The 18366-nt window shown below is 44.5% G+C and overlaps 1 protein-coding gene across 4 annotated transcripts in view; it reads right to left on the bottom strand.

Moving 5' to 3' along the window:
- Positions 1–18366, bottom strand: part of FAM149A (family with sequence similarity 149 member A) — a 105557-nt gene that overhangs the window by 18340 nt on the left and 68851 nt on the right. For all 4 annotated transcript variants that reach the window (XM_083169226.1, XM_083169246.1, XM_083169236.1 and 1 more), the window contains exons 2-4: positions 6236–6346; positions 3794–3926; positions 1707–1849 (exon numbers count right to left, since the gene is read on the bottom strand). In XM_083169226.1, the coding sequence (XP_083025352.1) occupies positions 1707–1849; positions 3794–3926; positions 6236–6346 (387 nt within the window). The remainder of the gene's footprint in view (positions 1–1706; positions 1850–3793; positions 3927–6235; positions 6347–18366) is intronic.

Below are 18366 nucleotides of genomic sequence, written 5' to 3'. Positions count from 1 at the left end.
TTGCAAAAGCAGCGGTAGCTCACTGCTTTGCAAGCCATGTAATGCCACCCACCAGGCATGCGAATGCCCGCCCCCCCGCTAAACGCTGAATGTCCCCGCAGCAATGTGAATGGATGTTTTGCATAAACATCCATTCGTAGGCTTGTGTGTGGGCCTGAAATCATTCAGTGGTCACTGATATCTGTAGAGCTTGCTAATCTAAGTCAGTCAGAACAAGGTGTGCATCTGGTGACAACCAACGTTTTCCTGGGTGCACACCCGGCATATTCGTGGGTACACCCAAGAAACACAGAGAATTCGCATGCAAACGCCCCTGCCCACCTCCTGCATATAAGGTAACAATTTGAAGGAACACACGGGGTGAGATTTAATAGGATGAGCGATTCAGAAAGTGAGAGATTTGGTAAGAAATCTCCAGTTTTTTTAAAGCGGTAATCATTTACAATGCAAAATCAATCAGGTTTTGCAGTGTAAATGATTGCCACCTTAAAAAAACTGGAGATTTCTTACCAAATCTCTCACTTTCTGAATCTCTCATCCTATTAAATCTCACCCATTGTATACATTTTTACTTGTATGCCCTTCAACCTAGAAAAGCCTGCCTTTGAATTAGAGACAGCAACACCACTCTTATGCTGGCCACACATCAGACCAACTGTCCTCCAACCATCCAACTAGTTGGTTGGATGGAATAAAAATCTGGTACTGGATATGAGCAAATGTAATTTATAATTAATAACCCTTTCACACAGAAAATGAAATACCCGGGTGAAGTAGTTCCACCCGGGAATTTCATTAAATACACAGGTCCTTTTTCTGTGTGAAAGGGCACACCCGTGTCGTGACATTCTTGGGAGGGAAATTTCCAGTCAGGTCTGACCCAGGCTTTGCTGAGTAACTTTCCCATTTAAGGAGAAGGGAGAAAAGGAAATAGTGATTTTTTTCCTATTTAAAGAAACATACAGAAGAGTTTTATCATGTGTTAAGTGGCTGCCAATCTGTTAATACTAATGGGTCTATTTACTAAGCCTCAGAAAGAGTGTACAGAGAGAAAGTAGATGTAAATTTTCAAACACAAAAAAACAAGATGGTAGCAGCACTTAAAAAAAAAAGCTTATAAAACTATTCGGCTGATTGTACAGTTAATAAAAATTTAATAAACACATAAACAGATCATTTTGCCAATATCAAAGAAAAATTCAGACACATCTTAAAAATACATGATAAATACTTTGCACTCATAAGGTCCATGGCAATTTCAAATATAAACTATCCGTTCTTATAATGCCCCAGGAAGTCTGTATGGATAAATCCAAGACTGAAGGTGCAAGTGACTGAGGGGCAGATTTATTAAGCCCAGTGAAGTGATAAAGTGTCTGGTTTTTATCACCAGCCAATCAGCTCCTAACTGTGAAGTTACAGATTTGGTTTAAAAAATGAAAGGTAGAAGCTGATTGGCCGGTGATAAAAACCAGGCTCTTTATCACTTCACTGAGCTTCATAAATCTGCCCCTGAGTTACTGATGCGTTTTGCCATATCAAAGGTCTTTGATAAAGCCGGATAGGACTGGCAAAATTACCCGGCAGTAAAAATAAATTAAAAGCTGGGATTTTCAGATATGTCTGTCTGAAAGTGGAATAAATGAAGCAATCTATAGTATGTTAAACTAATACAACTTCAAATTATCCAATAGAGGATATATTACCTAAGGTGAAGAGATCTCTTGGTCCAGTCCTTACATTCTGCCTGCAGGTTCTTATTCTGAGAAGTCACACTGTCTTCAAACAGCATCTCATCAACGTCCCAGAAGAGCTGATGAACTCTCTGCGTGTTGGCTTTATCAAACTCCTGGCAAGGGAGGGACATAATGACAACTGGATTCCAGCAACAACTTTTACATATTTACTTTACAGGTTTCTCGTTTTTGTTTTCTCCTCAATTTCCTTTTTCACTGCATATACTGTACACAGTTACCCAGTGAATGACATACATTTCTACCACTGTAAGGTAATTCAGTTTGTTTTATATGGTTTACAATTTGTTTACTTTGATTATGTGAGACAATGGGGTCAATTCAATTTGTCCTAATCATATTGTGCCCACGAGTTGATGTGGCTACAGTATATGCGTTACTTACGGTTGCACTGCATTTGTTGATTTTTATTTGCAGCCCGATAGGGCTGTAAACAAATATCAGAGAGTCCAGTGCGCCACGAGTGGGCGAATTCAGCTGCCATTGTAACCGTACTTGTGCAGCTGCAGACAGGGGCATGTTAATTGAATCTTCCTCCAATGTCTGCCATAAATGTGCAATAAATTTGATTCCTCTTTTACACCAAAGTGTTTGAATTTTTTTAATGTAAGAATATGAGCAAATTATTATTATTATTATCTGCTATGAAATAGAATTGCAACCACTAAGTAACACACTTTTTGTACTAAACAATTTGTGGCCTCATTATTAGTCAGACACAAATGTGGACAGATCTTGCGGATATCTGCAAACCGCACCACAGAGAAGAAATCAGAGACTGCTTACAAAGATAGAGATTGACAGTGCAGGTGGATTGATCCATCATTTCACAGATGCCTCTTTGTGTGAAATAGGAGTTTCTGGGAGGCCGCAAGTGGTTACCATGCAGACACATATAACAGATCCATCTTGTGCAAGGGTCATGAGTGTATAGGCTTGGGTGTGGACGGAGACGGAATCCTGTTTCTGACAGATCTCTTGCACCCAGCATAAAATAAGTCCCACTAATAAGGTTGGGACTGGGGGCCTTCCACATGAAGGCTGACGGATAATCATCCTAGACATGTGTAAACTCGCACTAGCGTCAGACCTTTAATCTGGTCAAAATACTGCATAGTGAGCTGCAATATACTCACCAGGCTAAAAGAGTGTAAGAGTTAAATCTACATCTCCAAGCCTCCGGGCTGCCTTTCCTGTCTTGTGAACCACAAGTGGTGACTCGTTACATTTTTACAACTGTAAACACTACTACACTACTGCTACTTGTCTGAAGGTCAAGTAGCATCCCATTTCCTTTGACCTCCCCTGGCAGCTCCCCAAGAGTGCTTCCCTCCAATATGGTACTTGATGGGCCATTTTTACATGCGATTTATCACGTTATTTATTGTATGTATAAATAGCACGGAAGCACTGCCAAGGAGGTGTCGGGGGAGCTGAAGGGAAATGGGATGCAATACATTACAGCTGCTACAGAACAGTTGTAAAATCCACTGACGCCCGAGATTCAGATTTCTCTTATGTGCAGCAGGTTCAATCTCCGGATCTGATCCGATGTGCACTGCACCGTACATCGAATCAATATCAAACACATTTGATTTGGCCACTTTTCACCCAATTTCTCAACCCGATCTGTTGGAATCGGGTGAAAAGTGGCCTTAATCAGACAATTGTATGGCCAGCTTTAGAGATGTTTATGTCAAAGTACTTAATTTGTTACCATCGCTACCACAAATTCTATCTTGCTACAAATGGATAGATGACGGGGGTGGTAACCAGATAACTGCCATACCACCCTGGCTAAGGACCATGACTACAGTACAGTATGTACCTTGTGAATAGCAAGAACAACTAGCCATGGCTGGTGGTAACGCTTTGTGTATATGCAACACATCTGACTCCGCAACTCTGTGGACAATGAACATCTCCGGAAATAAGACATACTCATGCTAATACCATCACCTTCCTACAAAGTAATGTGAGCCTTTTGATTGACTTAAATGCCATACATGAAGTTAAGATCGCAATGAGAAGGAACATACATCATCTCTCCAAGAATAGACTGAGCTCCTCTCGGTGGACAGTCCAGTGGTGTAGCTTTGTATTCCTGACCAGGAGTTATTTAGGTCTGTTGGAGTAGTTTGTCCACTGGAAGACAGAGATGAAACCGATTCACTGTGAAGGGAATAAAAAAAAGAAATATATTTGAAATTCACATTTGAAAATGTTTACCATGATCATAGGAGATAGTCGGCAAACTGGAGGTGTGTCTAGGAGTGCACATGGAAGACGTGCAGTGTGCATCGTGTATATATGGTTTCAGCTGCGAGCCAATAACGTAGAAAGCGTTCACTGAGGCGAGGCCTGAGCAGGGTCACTTTGTCTCATTAGATATATCAGTAACATCAGTATACACTTGGTATTTATATGGGTATTAGCAAGAGAACTTATGGGCGCACTCCTTTTTATGCATTATTAGGCAGACAATAGGGTACATTTCAATAACAAAATGAGCTGCACTTCTCCTATCTCCTTGCACCACAGTAAATATATTATGGAAAGTACGTCACTATTATTATGAAGCTTGATTTTGTTAGCAGTTACACTTTCTTTTGTATTTAAAAGGTGATCGTTTTTGTTACGGACATACCAATAGCACAAAGACACATGGGGTGACATTCTATGCTTTGCGCTAAATGCGCATGTTTTCTTCGCGCACCACATCGCCGCAAATCGCCTTTTTTCAATTCGCACTTTTCAGTCAAAATGCGCATATTTAATGTGATGCGCATTGGAGGCTGAAAAGTGCGAAGAGGGGCGATTTTCGGCGAAGTGGTGCGCTGTCTTTAGTCCTGAAAATGTGCGGGCTCAAGGTAGGTAAGTATCAGTGTGTGTGTGTTTTGTGTGTATTAAACTTTTATTTTACAGTGTGTCAGTGTGTTTTTGTTAACTATTTTTTTGTACTGCTGAACTACAAGTGCCAGCGGGCCCTTTAATGCCCCGCATGCTGGGACTTGTGGTTCTCCAAGTCCCAGCATGCGGGGTAGGCTTGCTGGGACTCATAGTTCGCCAGTATAAAACAATAGTTTTAATTCTTTTTTTTACACAAGCCATCAGCCCGATGCCCACCGCCCAGGGGCATCGGGGACAGCCCCGGACTATCAGCATGGGCTGGTAAGTCCTGGAGGGGGGGGGACCCCTTCATTTGGGGGGGGTCCCCACTTTCCCAGGATCCCTGCCCATGCTGACCAGCCAGGGGGTTAATGCTTTGGCCGCGGGAGCTTATATAATAAGTTTCCCCCGGCTGTGGCATTACCCTGCTGGCTGTGTCCGGTGCTGGTTCTTAAAATACGGGGACCCCTAGTCATTTTGTCCCCCGTATTTTGGGAACCAGCGCCGGACCTTGAGCCTGGTGCTGGTTTCATGAAATCAAGGGGACCCCTATTTGTCGGGGACCCTGATTTTATGTCACCAGCACCGGCTCAGTGAGCCCGGGGCTGGCTATGCTCGGGCGGGGGACCCCGCGCTCGTTTTTTTTTTTTTTTAACCCTTTGTTTTATTTTTTACAGCAGAACCCTGCACAGAACATTGCGATCTGTGCAGGGTTCTGGCTAATTTGCCAAACAGACCCTGGTCTGAAATAAGTGCGATAATTGGGCACCTAAAAAATGCGATGTGCAAATGCGCATTGCATTAAATAAGCGACTTCTATACTTTTGTATTGGAAAACATCTGGATGCGATAAAAATGCGAATTAATCTCGCACTTTTACTCAGCATACCTTAACGCACATAATATGCGATTTCAGTCCCTTAACGCATCACATTAAATTGGCGATTTTAAGGAAATATGCGATATCGCCATTTTCTGCTCTAATTAACGCAAAAAAAGCCAAATCGCATCCCATAGAATGTCACCCATGATGTATTGCCACTTATTGCAGCAATGCAAGCAGACTGCAATACATCAAACAATTGCCGGAAAGGTATTATGCTTCCGGGGAACTGCTGACCCCACTATCTCAATACCATAGTGCTGATCAGAAAGGGTTCTTCACAGTTAGGGCAGTTACGATGTAGAATTATCAGCCAGAAAAGGTTGTGATGACTGATTCACTTGATATATTTAAGAAAGGGTAGGACCAATGTTTTGCAGAGAAAGACATCCGGGGATACAACCATTAATTCTAATGCATAGTAGGAGGTCCAGTAGGAAGAATATCAGCCAAGGGCTCAGGGAACGCTGGAGATAGGATACTATAGTATAATTTTATAAACAGGTTTAACTTGATGGACTTTTTCAACCTCACAATTATGTTACTACTGTATGTATTCCGACATTGCTCAACTGAATATTAAAAAGCAGGGACAAGCTATTCCAATTTATTTGTAAATGTGTACATTTATTTCTTTCTCTATATTTTTGTTTACTGTAACATTTGGAGTATTGTCAACATTAGAAAACCTTAGGAGTGCATACTGTACCATGTGTAGTTATGGATGGCTTCTTGTACAGGCCGTGTAAAATGTACCGGTAGAAGGTCTCCACATTTCTCCGAGAGGCGAGGATCAGTGTTTCCTCGGGACAATCCTTTTCTAAAAAATATGAAAACATGGTTATATACAGAATTATATGTGAGTTACAGATTCTGAGCTGCGAAGGCAAATTTTTTTGGACCCAAATGAGGATAGATGTGTCCTCATTAACAGCAGCCTCTGCCCTTGGGGCCTGATTCTGGTTCACCAGTAAAAGCAACGTCTTTCTATAATGGACAAAACCATGTGCACTGCAGGTGGGACAGATTTAACATGTACAGAGAGAGTTAGGTTTGGGTGGGTTATTTTGTTTCTGTGCTGGGTAAATACTGGCTGCTTTATTTTTACATTGCAATATAGATACAAACACACACCCATATCTAAGTCTTTCTGCACGTTACATCTGTCCCATCTGCAGTGCACATGGTTTTGTTCATTAGATTTGCTTTTGCAAGTGAACCAGAATCAGGCCCTTGGGCTGCAGCTCTGACTATGCAATGCAGGGGGAGGGTCGTTTAGCCCATATAAACATTCAAGTTCTGATGTATGTAATATATGAGCTGGCTGCAGGTCCCCAAGGATCTGCATCGCTGTGTCTCTCACAGGAGCCGTGCAGTACCCGGGACACAGCATTTAAAGCATGGTTGCCTACCAGACCCTCTCCATGAGGGAGAAAATGCTCTGTTCCTGGACTTCCCTGGTAATGTATGATTGCCATCCCCTGTGGTGAAACACCTTTCTTATCAATTACCTAGTTCACCACAGATGATGGCAATCCAACATTACCCGGGAAGTCCAGGAACAGAACATTTTCTCCCTGAAGGAGAGGGTCAGGTAGGCAACCATGATTCAAAGCCTTTTTTAAAAACTGCCACTTTAAATCTTTTGACTAAATTTCCAAAATCTTGGCACTTTCCAAAACTATACATAGATTATCAATATAAAAGGTAAAAGTAGGTAGCATCAACATATACGGTCCACCAGGAACCTCACCAAGTAAGATTAAAGATACTATTGGTAAAGTCACTTTGCATAAACTAATTATACAGTAGATGAAGTTTTGTGACTAAAATTGTGTAAAACCACAGTGGCCTACTAAGCAGACAGGTCATTATTTCACCTATGCTAAAATTTGCTATCATTAGATGCCACAGCTTGTGTACTAGTATCTCCTGTTGGGACACTGGTCCTGATCAAGACCCATCGACAGGACTGCAAATACGCAGCCTGTTGCTTATCGGAAGACCGATCATGCGCAGGGTCCCCTTGCAAACAGACAATGCGAAGGCTAGCCTTTACTGGGTGCTGGCAAGATGATTGACAGGCATCGGACGTTTGGGAGGTAATGCCAGTGTTTTCTAAGTAATTACCCGGCCGATGGGAGGGCCACTGACATCAGCAGTGGCCACCTTCTCCCCTCGGCTTTCACAGCGCTGAAGTCTGGACCAGGGCTGCCTACCTGACCCTCTCCTTCAGGGAGAAACTGCTCTGTTCCTGTACTTCCCTGGTAATGTCTGATTACGTTTACCTGCTCACTGGGCTCTGAATACTTGCAGCTCAGCCAGCAGGTCCGAATTGGACCCATTGTTGCAGCTCCATCACTGGCAAGTATTCAATGCCGGTGCGAGCGGCCGGCAAGGGGGTTAAACTGCGAGGATCACAGAAAACCAGTGATCCTCGCAGTTTAACCCCCGCGCCGGCCGCTCGACCTATGCAACATTCCGGGGGAATCCTCGCAGTCACAGAACGGCGAGGATTCCCCTAAACTGCGAGAGCCGAGGCTAGTGCAGCAAACTCGCTGTAATTAGCCTCGATTCTCGCAGTTTTTGGAGGCACATTCGCAAATTCCCCCTCACTCAAAAAACGTAGCGAGGGGGAATTTGCGAATGAGGGGGGTCAGTTGAATACTGACAGGGTGAGAGGTGACTGCGAGCAAAAAGTCCTGCTCGTAGTCACCGCTCGGCCACGGCATTGAATATATGCCACTGTGTTGAGAGCATTTGCATTTGCGGCTGAAGTTTATTCATCACCGTTACTGGCAGGCTGACCTAAGCAATTCCCAGAAACCTTGTAACACCACGGGCCAAAGGTAATAGGGAGCGATTTTTGAACATGTGCAATTTTTGGGGTCAAAAGGGCGGAAAATTGCTCGTTTAGGAAAACTGCACATGTAATATGGTGATATTGCGGTAAAAAAAATTGCATGTTTTTACCATGACCAAAATTGCACACGTAAAATCGTATCCAGATGTTGCCTAGATGCCTAGAAAATAGACCAGGTTCTGGCTGGTGAGTTTGACAGACGCACGCACAGATCCGTGAGATCAATGCATGCTTCTGGCAGTGAAAGTCTGCAAATAGTTAGAAAAAAAAAAAGAATTGTGGGGTCCCCCCTTCCGAATATAACCAGTTCTGGGCTCTTTGAGCCAGTCCAGGAGAATGTATTATATAATCAATGTAGTAGTGGACTCGAAATGCTTTGAACGCCGCTATACTCCGCACACTATTATAATATGACTCTATGCCCACTTGGATAGTAGAGTATGAAGCAAGTGTGTTTCTTTTTACAAAACATTAAAAACTTGGTCTTCCAACCATGTACATGTTGATCTTTAGCTTGTGTCGACCTTCTGTCATTGTTGACCTCTGGTATGTCTATTCTTAGGTGTCGACCTAGTCACTGGGCAGTATTCAATGACAATACTCGGCATGTGCAGAAAAATCCTGTTTAGGATTCGCTGCACAGTCGCCATGTTTCGGAGGGCTGGAGCCTTTGCTGCCAGCCCTTGCTGTCACCATATTCAATGCCGCAGGCTCGCTGCACCTGACCGCAATTCTTAACCCCTGCGGTGGATGCCGCAGGGAGCCGGCGGCAGCCAGAGAGATGGAAGTCTCCCTGCCTGCCCCAGAATGTATGTGTGGGGGGAGGAGGGCTCCCCGGGACCCAGGCAGCACAAGCTGCACCACAGGAGAGCTAGCAGGGGACCAGGTAGGGAGCCGCTTGCTCTGCTCCCGATCATGCATATGTAATGATCGGGAGCAGTGAATATATGAATATCTAATGAGCGGCTCTCGGCCCCCTGCTGGCTGTTATGTGTAAAAAAATTATAATATTTTTTTTAATTAAATATATATTCATGTGCTGTAAGCACATGAATAAAAATAGCATGCCCCTTCACATAATAAAATTCCTGATTTTTTAAAACCAAATTTATAAAAAAAACCCTTTATTTTAAAAAGATGGTGATTGCTACACGGTGACACACAGCGAAAATCACTTAAGCAATTCGTCATCTTCTCATTGAATACACTCACGGAGAATCACATTGAAAAACCCATTGAAAAACCACAGCGAATTGCGGAGACTATCAGACGGTGAATTGTCCTTCATTATATGTTCACCATCTGCGAATATTGCACGTTGAATAGGGTGATTCACTTTTGCAGTAAAAAGATTCGCCTTAGAGCATGAAAATAGCACACATTCGCCGTAGAACATGGCGAATCAGCCTCATTGATTACTAGCCACTGTCTACCATTAGTGGTCCACCTAGTGATTGTCAACCTAGACGGGATACCGGTAGAACTGCATCTGTTCTGGCAACTTGCTTTGGCCTAAAAGCAAGTTGGTTTTTTTTACTTGGCTACTGCCTATGATATCTAAATATATATAAATAGCTGCGCTGGTACTTGTAATGCAATTACTCTTTGGTCTGGGAAACACAGCAATTATTTGCGCATAAATTGCAGAGCTGAATACAATGGTTCAGTTATTAACAAACAGCTTATCAATTCAGCCAGGCTGTTCCGGGAGGAATCATTAACTGCTGAAGATGTGTCCTTGAAAAGCCCAACAAAAATAATTGTCCAAAGTCCCTGCAGCCTTTTTTAAGCTAACATTTAACACAGGTTGGTGCATTCTCGCCTACAGTGGGTGTTATTCTTTTCTAAGCAAGTTCAGCTATTTAGTATCTAATGTAGATACAGTACCAAATGTCTTATTATTTTTATTATTATAATTTTATTTATAAGGCGCCACAAGTGTTTCGCAGCGCAGTACAAAGGAACAATACAGGGAGACAAAACTTGGCATAACATTGAATAAATAACAAAAATACAGTACAAATAAAGAGCACCACAGTTCAATACACATTACAGCTTAAATGTAAGTAGTGAGGACCCAATCAACATACAACTAGAGGCTTGAGGCCAATGATGGAGATGAGTATGAAGATGGTCACTGAGTGTTGGAGTAAAGGAGAGCTGTGAGTGAAATGTGAAGAGAAGTGGGCTTTAACAACAGGAGGGAAGAGGGCCCTACTCGGAGGAGCTTACAATCTAGTAGGAAGGGGAGACAGACAGATTACAAGAGGTGCAAGCGAGGGGGTGGTGGTTAGATAGCAGGATGTAAACAGGCAAGGGGTCGGAGAACCAGCTGGTTTATGCAGTGGAAGGGTACGCTTTGATGAATAGGTGAGTTTTCAGTGCCCGTTTGAAGCTTTGCAAGGTCGGGGAGAGTCTAATGGAGCGAGGGAGTGCGTTCCACTGAAGGGGTGCAGCACGGGCAAAGTCCTGTACTCTAGCATGGGAAGCAGTGATCAGGGTGGAGGAGAGACGACAGTCGTCAGCTGACCGTAGAGGGCGGGAGGGTGTATGAATGGAGATGAGGTTAGAGATATATGGAGCAATGGAATTAGAGATGGCCCTGTATGTGAGTGTGAGGTGTTTGAAGAGGATTCTGTAGGGGAATGGAAGCCAGTGCAGATTTTGTTGAAGGGGAGTAGCAGAGTTAGAGCGGCGGGAGAGAAAGATAAGCCTGGCTGCAGCATTGAGGACAGATTGGAGAGGAGCTAGTTGGGATTGAGCGAGGCCAGTGAGAAGAGCATTACAGTAGTCAAGCCGTGAGATGACTAATGAGTGGATGATCAGCTTAGTTGCACTCTGTGAGAGAAAGGGCCTGATGCGAGCAATGTTGCGTAACTCGAACCGGCAAGAATGGGCCAGGGCTTGGATGTGGGGTGCAAAGGAGAGGGAGGAGTCAAGAGTGACACCCAGGCAGCGGAGTTGGGGAACAGGGGAGATGATGGTGTTGTTAACAGTGATAGAGATATTAGTAGGGGGCATAGCTCTGGGTGGGGGAAAGATAATAAGTTCGGTTTTGTCCATATTCAGCTTCAGAAATCGCTCAGACATCCAGGTAGAGATGGCAGCGAGGCAGTTGGAAACTTGAGAGAAAACAGTGGGGGACAGATCAGGAGAGGAGAGGTAGATTTGGGTGTCATCTGCATAGAGGCGATATTGGAAGCCAAAGGAGTTAATGAGTGCACCCAGAGAGGAGGTGTACAGAGAGAACAGAATGGGGCCAAGGACGGAACCCTGAGGGACCCCGACAGGAAGGATAGAAGGTGGTGAGGTAGAGCCAGAGGCAGAGACTGAGAAGGAACGGTTGAAGAGGTAAGAGGAAAACCAGTTGAAGACTGTGCCAGAGAGGCCAATGTCTTCCTTGTGTACATCAGAACAGCCATGACAGGTGTCATTTCTGTTATATATTCATCATGTTTTTCCTATTACATATCCAGCACAGATAAAATCAAGCCTTTATAAAGATAGGAAACGTTATGAAAACAAGTAATGATGTACAACAAATGCTGTTACCGGGCCATAGTAATCAGTCATTCGCTTTCATGCAGTATAACAAATACAATTTGAGCTATATTGGTTATTACAGATTTACAGATTGTTCCGGGGGGGGGGGGGGGGGGGGCTGCGCTGGGACATGGAAGTTTCTTGGCTTCCCATGCAAAGGCTGGGCGTTCCCATGGAAATGCGTCCGTGACGCAGTGTGCTGGGGGCAGGGTCCAGGGGGGTCCACAATGCACAGGCTGCACTCACATCTTCAGTGATTACCTCTCCGGAGGCCCAGCCTTCCATATTGGTGCACAATCACTGGAACATGGCATGGTGGCCATTTTCCCAACATTTTGCGCATGCATAGTAGGAAAATCACAGGGAAAATGTCCGCCTTGCCATTTTGGAGAGGATCTGCACATTCATTGTAGACTCTAGCAAAATGCTAGTGTTGTAGTGCTCAGAAAAGCTAGGTTGCCAACTATAGAGAGGTGGAGGCATGGGGGAAACATGGAGGAGGACAGCCAGACGGAGGAAGGAACTGGAAGGAGGAAGCTGCAGCGCCAGCGATCCATCTTCAGAGAGCCACAGGCACTGGCAGCATTCAGTGAGTGTTCTCCCCCCCCCCCCCCCCCCCCAGCATGGAGGACTAATAAGAGAACCTGCAATCCGGGTGATTACCAAATGGCTGCACGTTTACATTGTTTGCATTGCAAGTGTGCGGCTGCAAATTGTGAATAAATATCCGTACACATAGCAGTCAGTTTGATTGACAGGAAGCTGGCATTTAGGGGCAGAAACATGATGTTTTTTTATTATGTTTGTGAAAATTTAGGCATGCCCAGGTATTTTTTGGGGTGGGTCTATGACATCAGCGATGACCACTTCCAGCCTGGTTCTTTAGCAGATAAGTGGAAGCCCTAGATGTAAGGCCCATACACACTGGGCGGTTTTGTGCTGTATGCAGCTCACTGAAACCGATTGAGTTGTTGTCAGTTCAAAGCCGCCCAGTGTGTATGGCCCGGCTATGAGCGGTGATCGCTGGCTGGCACCGCTCATCTGCTGGTGTTACCAGCTGACTGGACGGCTTTCCTTGCTGCTATGGAAAGCCGTCCACCCCTGCGAAAATCGCTTGGACTGTCAAAAATCACTCAGTGTGTATGCACCTTTACGGCCCAGCGATTTTCAGTGAAAACGCCCAGTGTGTATGCACCTTTACTGTCAATGCATCGCTATTTTGCAAGGGAGCTTATTCTTTCTGTCTGGACGGCGACTTTATGCTCACAGGTTTTTTCTTTAACTAGCCATCCAGGCTGAATTAGGCCCTATGTCTTAGTTAATGGTAATAACAGTCCTAAGGGATAGGTCACTAAGTCTACAAGCATTAGGTCGACACCACTAGGTCGACATGCATGAAGGTCGACAGAGTCATTAGGTTGACACGGGGAATGTTGAAAGTCAAAAGGTCAACATGGTGCTTTTAATTTTTTTAAGCAACACGGTACTTCATGCCCTACCATCCACTAGGGCGCGGTGAGAGAATTTAACCGTGCCCGAAGCATGGCGAGCGGCCGCGGTGCACTTTTTTAGTGTCCATGTTGCCTGTGTCGAAATTCGGGTAAAAAAAGTGAAAATCCACACGTCGATCTAACCTCATGTCGAGCTTCAGTCACGCTGACCTTCATGCATGTCGACCTAGTGGTGTCAACCTGATGCTTATCGACCTAGTTGTTGTCTATCCAATGATCCATACTCCTTATTTCTGCATCTTTTAGATGCAATTTATCGGACACCATCGAGTGTCCATAACACAGTAGCACAAGGAGGATTAGAACAGTATTACCAAACAATATTATAGAAAAAGCTCAGACACACCAAACAGGGGCAATAATCAAACAGTGAGATAATGATAATAAATGAGAATCCAAAATTAGATACATGAAAGCTGGCAGACATTCTGAACTCATCAATGTTTCACAAACAACTGAGGGCAGAATTGCGATTAATGGCCATTGGTCATTATCACGGTATCGCCAATATTATTGGCTGAAATGGACCCACAATCCCTTGAAAAAGCATGGGATCAGGGAAAAGTCCCGGATCCCATGTGTGATCTCGGGTCCGGCGGCTGCTTATCCGAAATTATGCCTAATACCATATAACAGTGGGTAAAGGACATGACATCAGGGCTAGAAGGATAGACACCAGCGAACCTAATAGCAGCAGTGAAGTACCGCGGCTAATAAGATACCGCCATAAGATGATACCATTGTTGGTTAAAATGCACAATTCAGAATCATGATAATCGTGCATTAACTATAAGTGCTAAGCAATGTTCTGCTGAACAGTTGATTGCCAATATTTTCCTATCTATGAAGCCCAGCATCCTGTACTTCATAGGGTGGGTACAAACTAGATTGATCTCGGACCCATATGCCCAAGAAAATGGCATATCAGCTGCATCATTCAGTGTGTACATGTAATTTGCACGTTCTCTCAGTAACACGCAATATCTTCTATGAGGCCGTGCTGCATGGTCAACCAGAAGATATTGTATTGTATGGTGTGCAGCATTGCATCACCCCTTGCATCAATCAAGTTCACTTGTCATATTAATCGGCTACACAACACAAGTTCTGATGTGTAGCCAGCCTTAGTTATACCCCTTTTACACCAAGGAATAACCCAGGTTGGACCCAGGTCGGACCCAGGTCAGCGTTGGTGTAAAAGGGGTCAACCCAGGTCCAGTAACACTGGTCTCCTACCCAGGTCCTGACCAGGGTTGAACACTGGTTGGACCTGGGTCGTGGGCGGTGTAAATGGTTCCAACCCAGGTTGGAACATCTGGGTAGTGCCGAAAGGATACCAGAAGTGCTGGACGCCTTTTCACAGTGCGCTGCAGTGGTAAAAGACAGCAGCCAGGAAGGATACGGGCAGTGCACACATAAATCATAATTGGATAATGGGATGCAGTATCATTTATATTATTATTATATTATTTTTTTTGGGGGGGGAGAGCACATGGGAAATTCGGTCTGCGGCTGCAGGGGAAGGGGACTGGGGGGAGCACATGGATGATGCTGCACTTTTATAACGCTATGTATGCTTGAGCAATGAATACAACTTTTTGAAAAATATTTTACTAAATAAACAAACCAACATTTTTCAATGCTAACTAGTCATGTCTTTTCATTTTTTATTTTAAATCATTGAGGGAAGGTTGGATGGCAGTTTATCCTAAAATGGACATTTTTAATGTCATCCATAGGGAAAAGCAGGGCTGACCCAGGTTCAGTGTAAATGGCGCAGACCTGGGTCACAGTGCTGTGTAAATGGAGTATGAAGCTGGGTCCAACCCTGGAAACTCCCATGTTCAAAGACCAGGGTCCGACCAGGGATTTTGGTGTAAAAGGGGTATTAGACTGCAGTGCACAAACTGCTGGTGGGCCAGGAATTGCACATTAGTAACTTAACCCCTTCCCGACATTTGACGTATATAAACGTCATGGCCGGGATGTACTTCCCGACACATGACGTATATATACACGTCATGACTTTAAACTGTCACCGCGTCTATAGACGCGGTGACAGTTTAAACATGTCTGCTGTCCCTGACAGCAGACATGTCCCAGCATGCCCAGGGAGGGGGGCGATGACTCCCCCCCATGGGCGATCGCTGTGATTGGCTGTTCAATGTGAACAGCCAATCGCAGCGTTTTCCTGTGTTACCGGCGAATCAGACGCTCGGTAACACAGGGATCAATCACCGCCGGGTGTGAGGGGGTGTGAGGGGGTCACCGGTGGTCACCGGTGATGACCACACCTCACCCCACCTGCCCCCAAGGCTGTGATTGGTCCGTCGGACCGACGGACCAATCACAGCCATGGCGCGTGATTTAAACTAACGGTGACTGCGCTGCAGACGCCATTCCGGTCTGGAATTGCGTGCAGAGCGGTCACCGTGCCAATCTGTCGTCATATACTGACCTGATCCTTGCCTGATACTTACCTGATCACCGCTGGTAGCGTGCTGCCAGCAGCTGGATGCTTCCTGGATCTTGTGACTTCCTGTGTGCTGCTGCTGCAGTGTCATAGAGTGACAGATAGTGAGAGATAGTGAGAGATAGTGACAGAGAGTGATAGAGAGTGCTATATTTTGTGTCTGCTGCCCCCCCTTTTGTGCTGATCAGTATATCTGTGCTGATCAGCAACTTTTTGGGGGTGCAGGGTTTTTTTTTTTTATATATATACCTGTCAGTTGCACCAAAGGTTGTGCTGCCTGTGCAACTGACTGCTGCCCCCCCTTTTGTGCTGATCAGTATAAATTAACTGATCAGCAACTTTTTGGGGGTGCAGGGTTTTTTTTTTTTTATATATACCTGTCAGTTGCTGTCAGTTGCACTGTCAGTTGCACCAAAGGTTGTGCATCTGCTTCCCCTCACTGGTAATCAGTGTCGCATCACTGATCACCTTTTTTTTTTTTTTTTTTTGAGGGTGCTGTGGGGTCTTTTTTTAATTTTTTTTTTTACACACACTGTGATTTTGTGGGTGTCCTGTGGCCACTGTGCGCTGATCAGTGACGTACATCACTGATCAGCATTTTCGGCACAGGGTTGATCTAATTTTTTTTTTTTTTTGGATCAAATTCCTGTTGCCTTTGAGCGCTGTTCAGTGACGGACGTTACTGACCAACATCTGTGCTCAATTTTTGGCGCAGGACCTTTTTTTTTTTTTAACCCCTTCAAGGTTGTACCAAAAGCTGCCTTGAAGTTGCTGAGTGACGTACATCACAGATCAGCATTTTTGCCACAGGGTTGATCTAATTTTTTTTTTTTTTTTATTGGGATCAAATTCCTGTATAAAGTATTTTTTTTTCTGCACTACATACACACTACACACTACATACCCCCCGTGTTGAAATAAAGTTTGTACCCCCCCTACACTATACACGTGTTGAAACATTACACTTACAGAAACACAAAAATAAAAATGGCATCCCAAATGTCATCCCAGTCATCCAAAAGAATGTATTCAGCGGAGGAGGCATATGCCATGCTTGCCTCTGACTCTGACACAGCCAGTGATGCAAGCGGGGAATTTGAAGGATTCGTCTTAACCTCATCTTCCTCCTCTAGTGATGAGGGACCCCCTCAAAGACGCCCCCGTAGATCAGCTGAGACCCCCCCCCCAAATGATTGATCCCGTATGGACCCCACCACCAGACAATTTTGAGCCCCAGGTTCCTGAGTTTTTGGCCATCCCAGGAATCCAATTTGATTCAACAGGTCTCAGAGAAATTGACTTTTTCAAATTATTTTTCTCTGATGATTTTATAAATTTAATGGTGGACCAAAGTAATTTATATGCCCAGCAGTTTATTGCTCAAAACCCCACGTCATCATTTGCTAGGTGGACCCCTGTAGATGCAGTAGAGATGATGACGTTTTGGGGTCTGGTGTTACATATGGGCATAGTAAAAAAGCCAGAAATTAGGCAATATTGGAGTACAGATGTTCTGTACAGCACCCCACTTTACCCTATGGCCATGACTCGGACTCGTTTTGAGACAATCCTTAAATTTTTACATTACACCGATAATGCACAGTGCCCACCCAGAGATGATCCCACCTTTGACCGGCTATTCAAAGTCAGGCCGGTCATTGATCATTTCAGTGCCAAATTTGCAGAGATGTACATCCCTGAAAAATTTATTTGTATCGACGAGTCCCTTATACATTTTAAAGGAAGGGTTAAATTCCGCCAGTACCTTCCCAGTAAGAGGGCAAGGTATGGCATAAAAATGTATAAACTGTGTGAAAGCACCTCAAGGACACCCACAGGTTTAGGGTATATGAAGGGAAGGATTCAAGAATTGAACCGCCAGAATGCCCCCCCTCCCTCGTAGGTGTTAGTGGAAAAATTGTCTGGGATTTAGTGCACCCCTTCCTGGATAAAGGTTATCACCTCTATGTGGATAACTTTTACACTAGCATCCCCCTGTTTAAGGCCCTTTGTTCAAGAGGTACAGCAGCTTGCGGTACTGTGCGCAAGAACCAAAGAGGCCTCCCAAAAACGCACATTGCCCAAGTACTGAGAAGGGGTGAAAGCAGGGCACAATCCACCGAAAATATGTTGTTGGTCAAATATAAGGACAAGAGGGATGTCCTTATACTGACAACAATTCATGGAGACAGTACCACCTCCGTCCCTATACGAGGTACCAGTACCCACACCTCAAAACCTAATTGTATCCTAGATTACAATAAGTACATGGGCGGAGTGGATCTTTCAGATCAGGTACTGAAGCCGTACAGTGCCCTGCGGAAAACAAAAATCTGGTACAAGAAGCTGGCCGTGTATATCATCCAGATGGCACTGTATAACGCTTACGTGCTATTCCGTTCTACCAGCCAGAGGGGGACATTTATGCACTTTCAAGAGGAAGTCATAAA

Source organism: Crinia signifera, chromosome 1, assembly GCF_055691185.1.
Source record: "Crinia signifera chromosome 1, ASM5569118v1, whole genome shotgun sequence".
Taxonomy (NCBI): Eukaryota; Metazoa; Chordata; class Amphibia; order Anura; family Myobatrachidae; genus Crinia; species Crinia signifera.
The sequence above is the reverse complement of the archived record's forward strand: the minus strand, read 5'-3'. Positions and strand labels throughout refer to the sequence as shown.